General features: G+C 30.5%; 1 protein-coding gene across 1 annotated transcript; it reads right to left on the reverse strand.

Moving 5' to 3' along the window:
• Positions 1-12,849: 12,849 nt before the first annotated feature.
• On the reverse strand, positions 12,850-18,100 carry LOC135958666 (uncharacterized). Its single transcript, XM_065509558.1, has 3 exons — positions 17,938-18,100; positions 12,926-14,301; positions 12,850-12,867 (listed from the first exon to the last, which is right to left on the reverse strand). The coding sequence occupies exons 1-3, from the start codon at positions 18,098-18,100 to the stop codon at positions 12,850-12,852; spliced, it is 1,557 nt and encodes a 518-aa protein (XP_065365630.1).
• Positions 18,101-19,593: the final 1,493 nt, after the last annotated feature.

Here is a 19,593-nt window from a genome sequence, read left to right on the forward strand (position 1 = left end):
CACTGTTTTTTAAACAAATCCATAACTTTTATTTGAAAATACCAATTTGATATAACCAATTTAGTAATATTCAAAGATTTATTTACCATCACTCTTATTAAACTTCCATCATTAACTCTTCAAACAACAAGACTGCTGAAAAGTTTTGCTGAAAACCTCAAAAAATAAAAAACTATGTATCTACGAAACTTTTAATTACCGTTTACATTTTTCGGTAGTTCATATTGTTATCTCTGAGATAACAGCACTATGCTATACCAAATATATGCAAGGGTTCTCATATAACAATTCAGTTTTTTTCTTCTTTAAAAAAATTTTAGTTTTCTTCAGAAACGTTTTTTTTTGGAAATAATTCGGTATCTCGGGAACTATTAGATATAGTTTTGAGCTGAGCTATTTTCAAGTTGATTTGCGTTTGTTCAGCTTCGTACCGCTAATGGGTGCTAGTGCGTAGCCCCTCAAAGTTAGTCACCTCGGGTCTCAAAGTTTTTTAAAAAAATCGCCAAAAAAAACATTTATTGTCCGAATTTAAAATATAAATTAAGAAAAGATCTTACATCTGTAAGTTATCTCTATTAGTTGAAGAGATATTTAGTGGTTTTATTTTTTTTAATTTTGCTTGATTTTTTTATGTTTTTTTAGATATGGCGGGAGGGTCGAAATTTATTTTTAAAATACGAGCTATACTGTTTATTTTCTAGTAAACTATTGTTACATTTTAACCTTTTCAAAACGTTGGTTTATTTCCTTTGGGTGCCCCGATAGACCAATTGATAGTGTGCTGAACTTTTAATCTGAGGGTTGCGGGTTCGATTCACGCCAGAGACTCTGGGTGTATCTGCAAACAAGCAAAAGGCTTCGCAGTTTGTGTGTTTTTTTTTTTTTTTTTTAAACCGGATACTTTTGATTGCAAATAAAAGCCGTTTAGTAGTTTAAAAATTGTAACAACTCTTTATTTATTTAAAATGTACAACAACAGAATTAAATAGTCACTCAGTGTTTTTTTTATACATGTTCATAAATTCGCAGAAATACAGACACACTTTATGTACACGAATTTACTCGAAAAATACAGCACACTCAGTTGATGTTTATTAGAATAGCGTCTCTGATAAAACTGACTGACTACTGTAACCTCTGCCACTATTTATAACACTGCCATCTGCAGTCTAGATTGTTCTTTAACTGTCAAAGTTCGTATATTCAAAGCCTAGAGCACACGCCATCTCTTATGAATTTTCTACAATGTTCATTAACTGTCAAAACGAATTCGAATATACAAGTCGCAGCAAACATTCAGCGTTGCCATACTTACGATCAATGATCAACTCAAAGCTATTATTTAATGTTAATAATGCCCACAGATATGTTAAAGTTTGAGAGGCACTGCTATTTGAAAGCATTATGAAACTTTAAATCAGTCGTTAAAATCGTTATATTTGAATTCAAGTACAATTTCGTAACACTATTTTCTTCGGGACTATATAAAATTTGTATATGATCCGCAAGGAGAACTTAATGCAAAAGCTTGGGAAATAAAAATTTTTTCACTTGAGCGGATACAGTCACCCTTAGATCTATCCAAACTAGACCAATTTTGAAAAAATTAGGTTTAATTAAATAATTCTAAAAACTCAAATCACCGATCCTCTAAGGAGTGTCACATTTGTATATATTAGTGAAATACATACAAAGTTTTTTTTACTATCACATGAGCACTTTTATAAAAAAAAACTCAGTTTTTGGAACACATTTTTCCCGTTTTAGGAATTTCGGTATTTTCAAATAAAATCTATGAAAAATAATAATGGCATTTATTTAAGGACTTGTGGATCCATATTAGTTTCAAATTTTGTTATGATATCTTTAACCGCTAAAATTTTATATTTTTATATCCTTCACCTTCGTGAGAAGGGTATATATAAGTTTGTCATTTCTTTTGTAATTTCCACAATATAATTTTCCGACCCTATAAAGTATATATATTCTGGATCCTTATAGATAGCAGAGTCGATTAAGCCATATCCGTCAATTTTCTGAAGACTCCAGATATCTTCGGGATCCAAATCTTCAATAATTCTGTCAGACATGCTTTCGAGAAGTTTCCTATTTAAAATCAGCCAAAGTCGGTCCACAAATGGCTGAGGTATGAGGAAAAAACTAGGACAACCTCGATTTTTTACCTATTTTTGAGCTATATCTGGATTACTAAGTCAATATGTATATCTAATGATAGATATTTCAAAGACCTTTGCAACGGCCTATATAAGACCATAGTAAGTTTGACCTATAATGGGTCAAAATCGGAAAAAAAAATTTGGAACTCGAATTTTTCTTTTCACAAAAAAAAAATAAAAAAACCTATATATATAAAAAATTTTAAAATTTAAAAAAAAAAAATTTAAAAAAAAAAAATTTTAAATAATAATTCGAAAAAAAATTTGTTCCAAAAAATGAAAAAAAAAAGTTTGTTTACCTAAAAATATTTAACACTAATGTTAGTTCTTCAAGTTTCTCCAACCCACATTACACCTGCCTGTTCTTATTTATTTGCAAATAAAATGTCTAAATTTGTACTACATACTTTAGGGTTTTTTATTTTTTGACTGGACTAAAAAAATTTACGAGTTTTACCCGGAATTTTTTAATTTTTTTTCATTACAAACCATCTTCTAAAAATTTCGAATCGAATAAAAAAAAAATCAGCAAAATCGCTCCAGCCGTTCGCACGAGATGACATTACATACATGAACCATTTCATTTTTATACAGTCAAGGAAAAAAGTCTACATACACCCTATGATTTAGGTGTTTTAGAGAGTTTGTGAAGAAAATTAAAAAAATGTTTATGTCAATATTTAAGGCATTAATAAATAACTTTATTTATAAAATAAAAAATTAATTAATTTACATAATAACAAAAACATTAAAAATTCATAGGAAAAAAGTCTACATACAGCTACAAAAAATAAATATTATTTCAAAATTTTATATAAAATTAAAAAAAAAATAATTCTTAATATTTGGTTGGTTCTTGTAAGACGACGGTGCATTAATTTCACCAAATTCTCTGTAATAGTGGGTGTTTTTCGGCTTATGCTCGAATAAGAGCGGTTTTTAATGTTTCAAGGCTACTGATGTCATATTTTCGCACAAATTTTTACAAAGCGTCCCATATGTGCTCTATTGGGTTTAAGTCTGGTGATTGGGTGGTGAATATAGCTGTCTTGGTGCCTAATAAAGAAGCCAGTCTCGAACAACGTGCGCAGTATGCTTAGGGTCGTTATCTTGCTGAAAAATCCATTGATTTCCCAGGCACAAACTATCAACAAATACCTTAATATTTTGTTCCAATATGTTTTTATATTGATAGCGGTAGATGTTACGCTCGACAAACCATAACTTTGCTTCCACCATGTTTGACAGTAGGTATAATATTTTCTGGATCAAGTGCAGTAAGGCACAGCCTTACTTGTTCTCATGGAAAACCACCATTGAAAATTCATGGAAAATCACGCCTGAAAAATTTATAAAAATAGAAGCAATTTTGGGAGTAGTTTCATTAAAGTGTTCTACAGACGGGTCAAAGGTACAAAAGTATATATGGTGTGAAAGAGGGCACTTTCGCCTTTCTTCTGGAAGTAAAATTCTGTTAACCCCTTTTGACCCTCAAAAGTTCTGTTCCACTAAATGTAAAATTTGACTAAAATATAGTACATGAGAAAACATTTAAGGTGCTATCAGACGACATGTATTTTACATATGTACTGTCTTTTTTTTTTATTCATGTGTAATTCCGAATTCATGTCAAAATTATTTTTTACTGTGTATAAATTGTTAAAATTATAAAGCTGCAGAAATTATAAAGTTGTTAAAACTAAAATGGATGTAACAACCGCTGATAAAATAATTGTGTAATGTCCAGCATTATTGCAATAATATCTGCCACAACCCTATCATTTCAAGAATTGCTTCTATTGACCAATCTCCCTATTTTTTGTGAGAAAAAATTATTTTTTTTATAAAATAACATAAAATAAAAAGCATGCCACGCCCACTATATACATATATTATATATATACATATATTTTGAAAAAAAAAGTCAAAAATATTTTTGATTTAAAAAAAAAAATCAAAAATATTTTATTAAATTTTTTTAATTTTTTTTTTTCGAAAGATTGCATAAATAGCTATCTAAACTATTTGAGACACATTTTGCTAAGAACAATAGGTAATAAGTTATATGGATAAAAAAAACACCTGTTTGGCCAAAATGTCAAATTTTGACCTCCTATAACTCAGAGAGTTCTTGACCGATCTTGTTGAAAAATGGTGTCCGAATTACTATCCAATAGAACTAACATTGGTGCAAATTTCATCGCGATCGGAAGACATCGATTTCAAAAGTTGGTTCACTTGACGTGAAATGCCCCATATATATAATCTTATCATATAGTTTTATTCTCATTGTGAGAAATCATACTAAAGTAGCTTTTCAAAACATATAAGTTAATAAAAATCGATAAAAAAACAAGTGCCGAATCTTAAATACCCTCCACCTAAATATGATGGTATAAAAGCTGAAATAATATAACAATTGTTAGAAATACTAGTTTACGCAGAAGATATTTTATTTCAAATGTACAAAAAATTGTATCTAATTTAGCAATTTATAACTGAAATTCCTATTAGAACGTTTGACACAGTTAATTATCGTCTTTTAATTGAGAAATTGTCGTCTAAATTTAGTTTTTCTAAATTATTATTTTCTTACATAGGTAACCGTAAACAGTTTGTTGGAACTGGGTTAAACGATCTACAATATCTGAGTGTCAAAGTGGCGCACAGTGGTATGAGAAAAAAAATCTGTAACTTCTAAACCCTTAGTCCGATTTTAATGAAATTTCACAAGCGCAAAGGGGAAGTGTTGCCGCGTTTAAGTCTGGACCTTATGAAATGAAATTTAACAATTTATATACTTAATAATAAGTTAATACGTTTGGATCAAAATTTTTCCCTTTTAACCACAAGCGAAGAAACAGAGTATAAAAAAAGAGTATACAAATATATTTAGACAAATTTCAAAATATCTGGGACTTATGCGGGAGCTATGACCGACCTATTATGATTCGGTTGTCATAAAATATTTTAACGTGAATTTTATGTATTTATATGAGAGCTGTGGCCAATTATGGACCAATATTCACAAACTTCAGTATTATGATTTTTGAATACAAATTACTGATCTGTGTACTATTTTGGTTTAATATATGGATGCTATGACCTATTATGGTCCTAAGTATTTAAGGGTTATTTTTGTAGAATTTCATATAAACAACGCTATTAACAAGAGTGGACCTTATGTGGGAGCTATGCCGAATTATGCACCAATATTTAAAAAATCTTGTAGTAGTGTAGATTTTTATGGATATTTGTGTAGGGTAATGGGTTTTCCTGAAGTAGTTTTTATATGGAGGTTATGACCAATTATGGGCCTATCATCATAAAATTTGGTACATCGATTTTTGTATATATAGAATAAATTTGTTTTGAATTTCAACCTGATAACTATATTTGTAAGAAATTTATGTGGATATTAGTGATTTTCGGGAGTGGACCTTATATGGCAGCTATGGTTAAATATGGACCGATATTCACAAAATCCAGAAGTATGATTTCTGGATTCAAATTACTGGATCTGTGCGTAATTTCATTTTGATATCGATATGTTTTTAATACTTTTTAAGGTTAATATCTTTTTTTCGGAAATGGGCCTTATAAGTGAGCTATGACCAATTATCGGCCAATCTGCATAAAATTTGGTACAGTGATATCTATATATATGAGCATAATTTTTGTCGAATTTTAGCATGATAAATGTATTTATAAGAGTTTTATGAGTACTTAACTGATTTTTGGAAGTGGACCTTATATGGGAGCTATGGTCAAATATGGACCGATATTCACAAAATCCAGTAGTATGATTTCTAAATAAAATCTAAAATGTGTGTGAAATTTTGTTTTGATATTGATATTTTTTAGATATGTATTTATGTAGGTTATTGTGTTTTTCGGAAGTGGTCCTTATATGGGAGCTATAACCAATTATCGGCGATCTTCATAGAATTAGGTAGAGCGATTTTGGTATATATGGGGATTATTCATGTCGAATTTCAACTTCATGGGGATATTTATAAGACATTTATGCTTATTTAAGAGATTTTCGGAAGTGTACTTTATATGGGGGCTATGGTCAAATATGGGCCGATCCACGAAAAATTTTGTAATATAATTTCTTTTACCACGAAACTTATTTTTGCTGAATTTTCTATGGATATTTCGGGAAGAAATTTGTATAGGGGCTAGGAGAAATCATGGACCGATTCTTATAGTTTTCACCAGAGTTACTCCTTTTATCATAAAAGTAACGAGTGCAAAATTTTATGATATTAGCTGCAATATACTTACAAAAAATGTCCAAAAATAAGTGAAAATTATGAATTTTTTTTTGAGGTTGTCCCACATTTTCATTCATAACTTTGGTTCCACTGTACTGAACTGCTTAGGACAATAATAAACATTTTTCTTGCAACTCTACTAAGTTTGTTTGCGTATTTTGGACTTGAGCGTGTTTTACACAGATGGACAGACAGACGGACATGGCTCATTCGACTTAGAATTTCATAAGGATCAATAATATATATACTTTGATGGGTCTCAGATGAATATTTCTCAATGTTACACACGGAATGACAAACTTATATATATAATTAAAGAATTAATGAGCTAATTTTTAAGAAATTTTATATGGAAACTGACTATGGACTCCAACAACACAGAATTGCTATATGACAGCCCCTGCATATTTTTTCTTTTACTTTTGTATCACTGTTTAAGATTTGAAATATTTCTTAATATGATATACGATATCCAGATAAAGCAATTAGTTAAAAATTATTCCTCAAAGAAATCCAACGATATAAGTTCCATTATGATCTTTGCAAAGCACGGAAAATTTTAAACTTTCAAAAATTCCATTGTCTTTGTATTTGAGTTTTCAAAATCAACATAAGCCTATAATACCTTGTTCAGCATTATGCTACCGCATTAAATTATCTATACACTTTACTTAATCATTATTTATTCCCACTTCTTTGTATAATAAATCCACGCGAATCAGTACCCCTCCTTACTACTCGTATATCCACAATATTGGCGCAAATAAAAATTCCTGTATAAACTTCATTAAAATGCAACACTTCAGCACAACTTCAAGCCGCATTAAAATACTGTACACTGAACTAAGGGGAAAAATTCTGATGCTATTTCCATATCTTGCAACATCTACCGCAAAACAACAACAACAGAAAATGGAAATATATGCCACACGGCTATATTATAAGAAAGTTCTGGCATGACTGTGGGGGAGAAGGATATGTCTGTTGCAATAACAACGAAGGGGAGAAAATATGCAGCATCAACACTTTAGAAATGCAAATTATTCGTACACAAACAAATGAACGAATACTCTTACAAGTAATCTGTCCTGCAGATCATGGAACTGGTAACGCATTCACACTAGTTACCCACTAACCTACTTGTAAGGTATTCAACTGGCGAAGGTTCAATTAGCAACTTCTGAATGATCATATATTGGTAAACTCATTAGGAAACTGTGGTCGATTTCCTTAGCGATTTTGTTGGTGAAAGGTGGTGCATATTGAACCAGTTCCCTAACTCTCTCTATAACTACATTAAAAAAGTTACTCAGAAAAGTAAACATCTAACGATCCTAACTTGAAACAAATAATTTCTACTTAAGTAGCAATATAGGAGGTATAAAGTTGACAATTACTACCATTAATACCGCAGGGTTTTTCCATACTTTACAAATACAAGCAGACTGTAACACATTTTCATACTTTTGCATTTACTAGGCTACAAAAATATACATACGATTATATACAGGAAGAAGTGTCGATAAATCATATTGTTTACCATAAGTTAAGCTTTTAAATAAAAATCTTCCACTCGTATCCTTGTACTTTGTTAAAAGGAAAGATTAAATGAGTTAAAAAAGTAAAACATACTTATCAGTGAAGAGATTTTTTATTTAACAAAGTCGACTTTTTGTAACGTTACTAAGTGACTGACTGACTGATTCAACATCGCCTCGTCCAAACGCCAAAAGGTAGAGACATGAAATTTTGACTCTCCCTGTGTAGATCCTATAAGAAGGGATTTTTGGAAATTCGAAAGTTTAGGTGATAAAAACGGATAAACTCGGTAACCTTATGTCTTCTAAACTAATATAGATACAAACAAGTAAGAAAGTATGGTCGGTCAAGCCCGACCATATAATACCCTACACTAAGTAAAAGAGCAAAAATAATTTTTCTTTTAAAATTTCAATAATTTATATTTTTGAGTGATTTTCGGAAGTGGGCCTTATATGGGGGCTATGACCAATTATATACCGATCACCATGAAATTAGGTCGTGTGATTTATGTCTATATTAAAGTTAACTATGTTGAATTTTGTGTGTTTATCAACATTTTTAAGCGATTTATGCACGTTAAAGTGATTTTCGGAAGCGGGTCTATATGGGAGCTATGACTAATTGGACTGATCGTAACAAAATTTGGTGACATGAATTTTGTGTATATAAAACTTATTTGGAGCGGAATTTGTGGAGATACATATATAAATTAAACATTTATGACCGATAAAGTCCAATTTCGGGAGGACATTTGTATGGGGGCTAGGTGAAATAATGGACCGATTTCAGCCAGTTTCAATAGGCTTGGTCCTTGGGCCGAAAAAATAATATGTACGAAATTTGAGCGAAATATCTTCAAAATTGCGACCTGTACTCTGCGCACAAGGTTTACATGGACAGCCAGCCAGCCAACCAGACGGACGGACGGACGGAGGGACTTCGTTTAATCGACTCAGAAAGTGATTCTAAGTCGATCGGTATACTTTAAGGTCAGCCAGCCAGCCAGCCAACCAGACGGACGGACGGACGGAGGGACATCGTTTAATCGACTCAGAAAGTGATTCTAAGTCGATCGGTATACTTTAAGGTGGGTGTTAGATAGGGTATTCGAATTATTCGATTTTTCTCTTGTTCGAATAAAACGAATAATTCGAATAAGAGATTTTAACTTGTTCGAATAATTCGATCACACGTTTAAAATTAATCGAATTATTCGAATAATTTAAATTTTTTTAAAAAAGTAAAGAATGAAGTTTTGATGTCGTTTTTTTAGTATTTTATTATTAACGTTAAAGTTAACAAGTCAAGTATTGATAATGTAAAAAAACATTCGAAAACAAAGTATATCATTAAATTTTCAACAGAAATATTCTGATCAGATTAACTCCCGAACAATCTACAAAACAAATGACTAGCAAACTCTTTAGTTTCTGTTTTGGAGCTATGCTTTAAAAAATTTGAGCTAGTTGGACATGATCCTGAAATAAAATACAATATAAACGTATTAAGAACTTTGTTATGTCGCTCATTAATTCGGGTTTTAAATTGAGTAACCAATTCTTTAGTAAATTAATTATTCACTATTTCTAAATTATTTATAACAAATTGTATTATACATCAAGCTGCCGAATCTTTGCTTAATAAAGTGGTCTTGGGGAATTACACAATAAATTGAATCTGTCCAAAGTTGGATATCATTGTCAGTCAGTGTTGCTAATTTAGCCCTTTTTGGGCTAAATTTAGCCCTTTTCAATCTTGTTTAGCCACAAAAAAATAAATTTAGCCTTTAGTCTTTTTTTAGCCATTTTTGTGACTAAATCAAAACGTATATATTTACTCTAATGATCTGAAATTTTTGCTGTTGAAAATTAGTAAAATCAGTTCAAAAAAATTGGTAGGGATATTATGACAAAAATTAACTAAAAATCTTGAACCAGTAAACAATTTAAGCACATACAAATTGTTGGACCTTCCATACATTAAAAAAATGCCATAACTAATATAGAGAAAATGGACGTTATTTGAATAAAAATTGTCAATAAATATGTTAATGTTTTACGCGCGGGTACGGGCGTTTATAAAATCATATATAGGGTTAAAGAGAATACTTTTAACTTTATCTGGGCGATGTATTAAAGTAAATATAAATATTTTATAACACATGCCATGTAGTATACCGTTTCAATTTAGAAAGAAAAATTCAGTTCATTATCGATAACACTATGCTACAAAAAATAATGCCTGGAATGCGATACAATTTTTCTGGAAGGTGCTGTCGAGTATAACAAGAATCTGTCTTTGAAATTAGCAAAACACCTCCAAAATCTTGAGTTACGGGTAAAAACCGATTTTTCATACCTTTAAGCACTTATAAGCCATTAACTAAGCTGATTCTCAATCGATTTTAATTTTTTAAGCGGATTTAAAAAGAAGAGACTATGGCCTTTCCGTTTAAAAAATTAAAATCGATTGAGAATCAGCTTAGTTAATGTCTTATAAGTGCTTAAAGGTATGAACCGGTTTTTTATCCGTAACTCAAGATTTTGGAGGTGTTTTGCAAATTTCAAAAACATATTCTTATTGTACTCGATAAAGCCTATCAGAAAAATAGTATTACTTTCCAGGTATGTCTACTTTAGTTTTTTTTGTCTCATAGTGTAATAATTTAGCTATGATCATTTTTATCTGATCAAATATAGAAAATTAACTTTTTTCCAAATATAAATTAAATAATTATGTTTACATATTTTGGCTACCTTAGTTTTAATATGTTTACTAACTAATGGCAAACTTTATGTTTTTGCAAATGAAAATCAATATTTAATATTTTAGAATATTCTTTTTCTGCATTTCATGAGAGGCATATTTGCCATATATTCACTTATCAAAATATTCTCCATAGAAGTTATCACAAAGGATTACTTTATACATAATTTGTCTTTCATATAAAAAAATTTGCCTAGGAGCATTTTGCAGGCCAGGTGATAAATACGAGGCTTTAAAAACATTGCCATATGATATACGTGTGGCCCCATATTACGTTATTTTAAAGTTAAGAATCAACATACAGGAATAAATAATCATATTTTCTTGCATTTGAACGTGTGTTATATTCACACATTTTTGATTGTCTATTCGTCATAGCCAAATGTAACATTCTAAGTTGTTTTTTGTGTCAAATGTATGTATTTTTTTAATTAAAAATGTTAGCCCTTTTTAGCCCTTTTTTAGCCTTTTTTTCTAAGTATTTAGCCCTTTTTGTTCACCATGAATTGCCAACACTGTAGTCAGTGAACGTGGCTAATTTGAAGTCACGCAGTGCATGATTGACGCATTTACAAATACGCAAAAAGTTTATTACCATATTAGACAAAGATGTTCAACGATGTTCAAAATCATGTATAAGACGAACTCCATGGTTTTCTTGCAACAAAACGTTAGTTTGCAATTTTTGTGTTTATCATACGATTTATTAAATATTATGCAAGTCGCGGTTAATAACTTCACTTATATACATATATTTTTGAAGATCATGGCCTTCATCTATTTCAATGTAAACATTATAAATGTCATCCTCAATATCACTTTTGACGACCGTTTCAAAATCACATTATCCATCACATTCAACTCCACTTTAATTCTTCTAATAATTCGCCAGCTAAATAACAAATATTTTATTCCGTACCTTTTATTTTCATTGGTTCAAGTCCTAAGTTAAAAATTTTGAAAGATTTGTTTTTACAATTGTATCTTCTTGCAGTTATATTTATATATTTATAGAAGTAGCTATCGGAACACTCATCTACAGTGATCGAAAGTCCCTTTGTCTTTAGTTATTTGTCGAATATCAGAAACAATACAATTTTTGTGAGTCATTATTAATTATTTAAATTTGAAATTATGAAAAATTTTAAGCAATTTAATAAATTTAAATATATATGAACATTTATTCGTTTTATTCGATTATTCGACATAAAATTGTTCGAATTATTCGTTATTCGAAAATGGTCATTTTTAAATAGTTCGAATAATTATTCGTAAGAAATTATTCGATTAATCGAACGATCATTAATCGAATGAATACCCTAGTGTTAGACTAATATTTTTGGGCGTTACAAACATCTGCACAAACGAATTATACCCTCCCCACTATGGTGGTGCAGGGTATAATAAGAAGTCACGTAGCTAGTAATGTAACTATTAATGTAACAGCAGTCATTTTTTACGAGATCAAAATTAAGGTTGGAAGCACGATCGACAATTTATTTTATGTTTCTGCAAAAAAAATGTTGGAATTCTAGTTGTGTAAATATTAGTACCTTCTAGACTCGTCTAGCTTCTCCTTTTGAGTATTTTTTGATCCAAAATACTACAGAATGTCACTCCTTGTGACTTAGAAGGTGCTTAAATCTGTTAAGATTTAAGCAGTAAATTTATAATCAAATGTTTGGTATGTCCTTAATGGTTTGATCATAGAATAAATACTAAAACGGAAGGAGAGAGGAATGACAATGAAAAACATTTAACAAAATGAATATTTTTTCACAAATATGGGTGATACAGTAACAGAATATATGGCAGTACATTCACATGAATTATAAATTTTTCACAACCAACTTAGGTTTTTAGCTCTCAGTTATTTATAAAAATTGTTGTCATCTATGGCTTTGATGATCGTAACTGATCCTCAAAAAACATTCTTGTCTTCAGTATACTTAATACTGAAGTATATTGAATTAAAATATTAAATTCAAATGAAAGTAATTTAAATTTATTTTATTTGCTCTTTAAAGCAAAATCACAGATTTCTTATCTACATTGACAACAAATTAATTTCTTAAATAACTTAATTAATAATCAGCTTCTATCTGCAAAGAGAAAACAAATGTTTAAATAAACTATATTCAAAAAACATGCCAAACTCACTTCTTCAAAAAAGTTAAGCTCCTCAAATACTCTCATAGAACGCTCTATTATCTCATCCTTAAAACGCCACAAACTTGTATCGACTACCGGATCATCTAAAGTATCCTTGAGAGGAGGCTCTCTATAGTGCTGCAATTGGGCATCGGTGGCATTAAACGAATAACTGGGACACACATCCCATTTAATGTGCATGGGAAAATGATTGTGGGTGGCTATCACACGATCTGTGTGATGAAAACATTTGGTGGCCCATTCGGGGCGTATGTGCTCCCTAACACGATGAACATGTTGCAGCATATAAAAATATTCGGGAAACTCTTGGCTATAGCGAGGTTTTTCCGCATAGCGTGGAAAATATATGCAGCGAAAGCAAAAAGCAGCAAAATGATTGCAATTTTGATTTTTTTCCGTCTCCCCGAACTTAACCAAATCATGCCAATTGCGATAGTTGCCCAAAGGCATGGGTATTTCATCTACATCCAATACTGCTACATATTCATAGCGATACATGTGGCGATAGAAACAATCATTGTAGGGTATCACCTCGTGCAACACATACGAAAAACCATTCTTATCGATTTGCATGTGACGAAAGCCGGGTAAATTGCTTACTTTTGTGGACAAACTAAAGGGACGATATTCTAGATAACCCGAGTCCACATAATGCTGCAACACTTTTGTGGTATTGGGATGCACTTGCAGCTTGTACATGACCACTTTATCAGCCCCCAGGGAACGCATAGTTTCTATATATTCCACCAAACGATGCGACATATCCACATAGGGATAATCCAAACCCTTAACACACACCACAAACTTTTGCTTAGTTTCTTCCTCTTTAAGGGGATGATATGTTACCAACACATTATTGGTGGCCTTGTCACAGGGCGAAGTAACTAGCGATACCGAACGTGGTGTCCATGAGCGATGTTCTTCTGGTACCGAACAGGACAAAAAATGAGCATAATGATGATCTAAACTATGACCCCAATCGTAATACCAAATACGTCTCAATTCGGTAACTTTAGTTATATAGGGTTGGGGCTGCTGGTCATACCACACCTGGCAATATGTTTCGGGATATTCCTCATCTTTGGCTGCTATGAAATGCATCATGGTTAAGACTCTTACAACGGGTTCCTCATAGGTTACAGAGGGTCTTCTATCGAAATAGGCTCCAAATAAGTAGTAACTGATGTTTTTATTAATGAACTCTTGCCAATAGTCATTGTGTATCTTTATGTCCAGGAATGAGGGATACCAGGCACAAGATGAATTGTAATTGCGATTTTTATAGTGAATATTGTTTAAATCGGCCACCGGTAAGTAGGGCATCTCCTTGGCAATGTGTTCGTAAATGAAGGTTTCATCATGATCTGAAAGAAAAAGAAAATGGGTTATTCAGAAAATTATATTCAAAAATGATTTTTTGAAAATTGTACGAAACAAATTAGTTTAAATGAAAAAGATTCTAGATAGCTAGATAGTTCGGGATATTCTTCGAGAAATTTTGATTTTCGCAAAAACTATGATATCAACAAAAGGTGTAGCTGGCTTTCTACTTTGGCGTAATTGTAGTGATGTATAAACGTGTTAGTTTCACTGGACTTGGATAATGTGTTTTTTGCCTGCTGGTTTTTGTCAGCTAGATTAAGAACGTAGTATCCTCAGTAAAGTTTATAAACGATTCACAATTTGAATCCCTAAGATATTCCTCATCCTGACATGCTCTGTAGATCGTTTTGTCGGATAAACCAATAAGAGACAAAAAAGCTCTTATTGAATTTAAAAATAACTGTTTTAACGGCTGGTTTAAAGTTGTATAATGCCTCTCAAACAGCAACATAATACCCACAGGATTATTAATATTGAATAAAAGCTTTGAGTTGAACACTCAGTGTTTTATACACGTTAATAAATTCGCAGAAATACACTGATAATACAGTTGATGTCTCTACTTAACGATGCTTCAAATTGGACTCAATCGTTTGGTGTTCTCACGGCCAGTTTATATACGCTGCATTACAATCTAGAAAGCTCTATTTGAACATTGTTTGTAAGCATGGCAACACTAAATGATTAGTGATTAACATCGAAAGCTCTAGAATTCGAATATTCTAGTTTGAAGATCATTGTAGAAATAGAGCTTTCTAGATTGTAATGCAGCGTATATAAACTGGCCGTGAGAACACCAAACGATTGAGTCCAATTTGAAGCATCGTTAAGTAGAGACATCAACTGTATTATCAGTGTATTTCTGCGAATTTATTAACGTGTATAAAACACTGAGTGACTATTTAAACTCTTGTTGATGTACATTTTAAATAAATAAAGAGTTGCTACAATTCTTAAACTACTAAACGGCTTTTATTTGCAATCAAAAGTATCCGGTTTATTTAAAGGAAATAAACCAACGATTTAAAAATGTTAAAACGTAACAATACTAACAAGTCTTCTATGTGTTCTCCTACTTAGGTTCATTATATCTATTGTACCTTTAGATTTGAGTTACGCCATAATATATCGGTAAATTTTTAAGTTAATTTTTAAACTTTGGGAAGGGTTTAAAGTTTTCCAGGCTGACGGTATCCAAACATGAACTCATCTAGAATAGTCAAACTATTCTAGATGAGTTTCCGATAACGCCTTGTTGCAAAGAATAAATACATAGATCGGAGGGAGAGAGAAATAGCAATGAAAAAAATCAATCAAAATTGGTCTCTTATATTTGTCATACAATAACAAAATACATGCCAATACATTATCCTAAATTAGGTTTTTGGCTCTCAGTTACCTATCTAGTTGTCATCTATGCCATGATTGCTTAGGACTCTTGTCTCAATTGAAGTAAAAGTTTATTTGATTCTTTCATTATAAAACGTTCCTAGATGTCAAATCCTTAAAAATAAGAGTTGTAGTCTTGTTACCTGCTTCATTAATTATTTGAAACTAGATATATGTGGAATGGGATCACATGTAAATTGTTCCAAATATAATGGAGATCTTGGATGTTGTTAATATCTCCCTAAATTAACTTTAATAAAATAGGGTAAGGTCTAAGATAAGTTTCAGATACTGCTTCGGATACTAGCGACCAGAGGGTTAGATTATGTATTCCAAATATTGACAGAGTTAAGATATCTTCTATATTCGTGCCAAAATCTTCTTCTGTTCTAAGTTAATAAATGATAAAAATAACTGGGGCGTCAGGGAAATTAACGAGAAAAAAGAGAGTCAAGTGAATTGTGAAAAAATTAATTTTCCCTTTTAGTTGATCAACGTAAAAAGATCTGGGATTGATCTAGAAAACGTTTAGTTTAGTTTAATATTACAAATTTGTCGAGGTATTGAAAATTACAGTTTCATATTTAATGCTCAGAATTCTATAGGATCGTTAGAAAATTATAACCTATGAAAGTTGATACCGTGTGACTCATAAAGCGAACTTGAAATATTTCGAGGTTTATAACCGAGCTGCTAGAACTGAAAAATTCTATGTGTGCAACCGAATCATTCGATTGGCAACAAATTCGGTTGCTATCACGAATCTGTTTTCTCTGTGTAATATTTCAAATTTTGTTCAAGATTTTCTTGGAGGCATAACTTCCAGTCTAATAGGAGAATAAACATCGCTTCTTCGCATCGAAGACTTGACAAAGAACTCTTAAAAGCATAAATATGACAATTATCAAATGTTCGCTACGACTTCGCATGGTGGCACGAATACGAGAGTATAAATTTTCAATGACTCTAGCACATAGATTCGGAAGAATTTTTGAAGAAATTTGTTTCGTTACAAAAGACTCTTTTCCCAGAATTTTCCACTCTCCTTTCCACTACTATTTTACCAGCAAAAAAAAATTTCACCAACGATTTACGCCGGAAAAAAACTATTTTTTAACAGAAAAAACTGTTTTATTGTAGAAAAAGCTCTTTTCACCAGAAATGATTCTATTCACCTGAAAAAATTTACCAGAAAATACTGTTTTTCACTAGAAAATGCTATTTTCTCCAGCAAAGACTAAAACCACAAAATTTTTCATTAGAAAATAATAACACTGTCCAACAGTATTTTGGAAACAGAATAGCGACCCTATAATTCTGAAAGGTTATGTTGAGTAGATCATTTTTGTAGAATAAACTTATAGTCCAGCTGCTCTGAATTTGTTTTTACAGAGGGTCAAAGTTTTAGTTTTTTGATCGAAGGGAGCATTATAGTAAATGATGTAATTTTGAATTCTTATTGTCAGAGTTTTATTGCAGAATTTTATGGGGATTATTTTTGTGGAAGATCTTAACCCTCTATGTCCTCTCTTTAGGGGTCAATTTGACCCTTTTTTTGAGAAATATTAAAATATTCTACTAAAATTTTTGCCGGAAAATTTCAGTGGGGCTCACCATAGATACCAAAGTTGTAAATAAAGCTATTTACGCTTAATTAGCAAAATTGAAAGGTTATGTTGAGTAGATCATTTTTGTAGAACAAACTTATAGTCCAGCTGCTCTGAATTTTTTTTTACAGAGGGTCAAAGTTTTAGTTTTTTGATCGAAGGGAGCATTATAGTAAATGATGTAATTTTGAATTCTTATTGTCAGAGTTTTATTGCAGAATTTTATGGGGATCATTTTTGTGGAAGATCTTAACCCTCTATCTCCTCTCTTTAGGGGTCAATTTGACCCTTTTTTTGAGAAATATTAAAATATTCTACTAAAATTTTTGCCGAAAAATTTCAGTGGGGATCACCATAGATACCAAAGTTGTAAATAAAGCTATTTACGCTATTTACGCCACCTTGGGTCTCACATTTTTAAAAAAAAATCGCAAAAAATCCAAATATAAATTATTTATATTTTTTTTTAAATATTTTTATATTTATTGGATATGTTTTCGATCTTTTACCACTTTCTTGTAAATCAAAGGAGTGATAACAATTATAACCACAAATGTTGGTATAGTTATTTATTTCATCAAGTTTTTCATTATGTTTGTAATTTCTAATTTTTCAAATTACCCTCTCTTGTATCAATTATTAAATGTTCACGATTTTTGATTAACACTTTTTCGCTCAATATCATGCTGATCGTGGCGCGATTTATTAGCATGGTAACAGCAATAAAATTTAGCACCAATAATGCTGTTACAATTTTATAATTTAGCGGACGTTTTTGCAACATTTTGATTAATTTTTTACTTCTTAGATCACTTCCATACACGTCTTAACCGATAAACACCAAAAAATTAACTGATCTTGAAGTTAAACAAAGAATTTTTTATTTCATTTTAAAATTTCGAAAACAATAAAAGAAAGATGCAAAGAAATGTGTAACAACAATTTAGAATAAAATATGTTAATTAATTGTAGCAGACAAATAAAATGCAAGAATTTTTTTAAAAAAAACTAAGATTTTTGGATTTAATTAACTTAGATTTTATGCAGATTTAGTTTTTGCTTGTGATACATATTAACAGAATATTTTTATGGAACCGTTATATTCAAATTGAAAACTATAAAAAAAATAATAAAAAAAATAACTAACCACCTCCGTTAGTTATGTTTTTAAGCTGAGTGTTTCAAACATTTTATTCAAAAACTATAAAACTGGCAATTAATTTTTATGGCTCATCAATATTTAAATTTATTTATGACATTTTGTCTGTTTGATTGAAATGACAGCCCAAGTAAGGGGAAAATAAAAACCTGTTTGTTTTCTCTTGTCTGCAACTAAACAAATTTAAAATTGTTTAGAATTCTTGTTAAGGTTCGTTCTTAGTTTAATACACATTTATAGAAGTAATTATGTAATTGGTTACATAAATTTACATAGAAATAGTTTGTTTTGTTTCAATATTTTATTAAGAAAACAGATATAAAAAAATTATTTTCTATTTAATACTAAATAAAGTTATCAATACTAAATTAGGTCAATTAGCTAATTTTGCATAATTACAAATTTATGTAAAACGTGTAACAAAATGTTTAATTAAATATCTAAAAATCGTCTCCATAACTTATTTAAATAAAAGCATTTTTTTACCCCCTGTCTATACCTGATAAACTTGTATCATGATAAACGTCAAAATGGTTGTCAAGATACAAAATTATCAGGTATAGTCTCCATTTATTAGTATTATTGCTTCGTTATGACAAAATTGTTAGTGCTTTTGCTCAGACAACTTTGTCTTGAAAACAAACGTCATTAATTGTTATGATAAATATTTGTCAGGTATAGACAGGGTGTTAGTTACCAGCAAACACATTTCAAAAGTTCTAATTCATTACAATTTTTGATAAAATACGAAAATTCTTAAAACAAAACTCTATTTTTTTATATTCTTGCTAAGAAACTTGTCGTTTATATAGTATATGTTAATGAAGATGAAAAACATTTAAATTATATTTATAAACAAAGCATTTTGTCAACTCATCCAATTCTATACACATTTATATATCACTTTTCATAGCATATAATATTCAGCTTGTTAATTGATTTTAAATTTATGCTAAAATATGCCAGACCTGTTTTTATAAGTTGTTTAACATATTTAAAAACTATATATATAATACTCAACCGTTGTTTTATTGTTTACCAGATCAATCGAATGATCTTCATTTTACTATTTCTCTTAAATCATATTCACGTGTTAAAATGCGTCAAGTAAATTATTA

The sequence above is a fragment of the Calliphora vicina genome, chromosome 4 (genome assembly GCF_958450345.1).
Source record: "Calliphora vicina chromosome 4, idCalVici1.1, whole genome shotgun sequence".
Classification (NCBI taxonomy): domain Eukaryota; kingdom Metazoa; phylum Arthropoda; class Insecta; order Diptera; family Calliphoridae; genus Calliphora; species Calliphora vicina.

Bases quoted from the DNA above. Each gene is read 5' to 3' on its own strand.
- LOC135958666 (XM_065509558.1), bottom strand. From the start codon at position 18,100: ATGTTGCAAAAACGTCCGCTAAATTATAAAATTGTAACAGCATTATTG. The intron at 14,302-17,937 runs GTAATTTGAAAA...TTTTTCTTTCAG, and splicing joins AATAATTGATACAAGAGAGG to ATCATGATGAAACCTTCATT.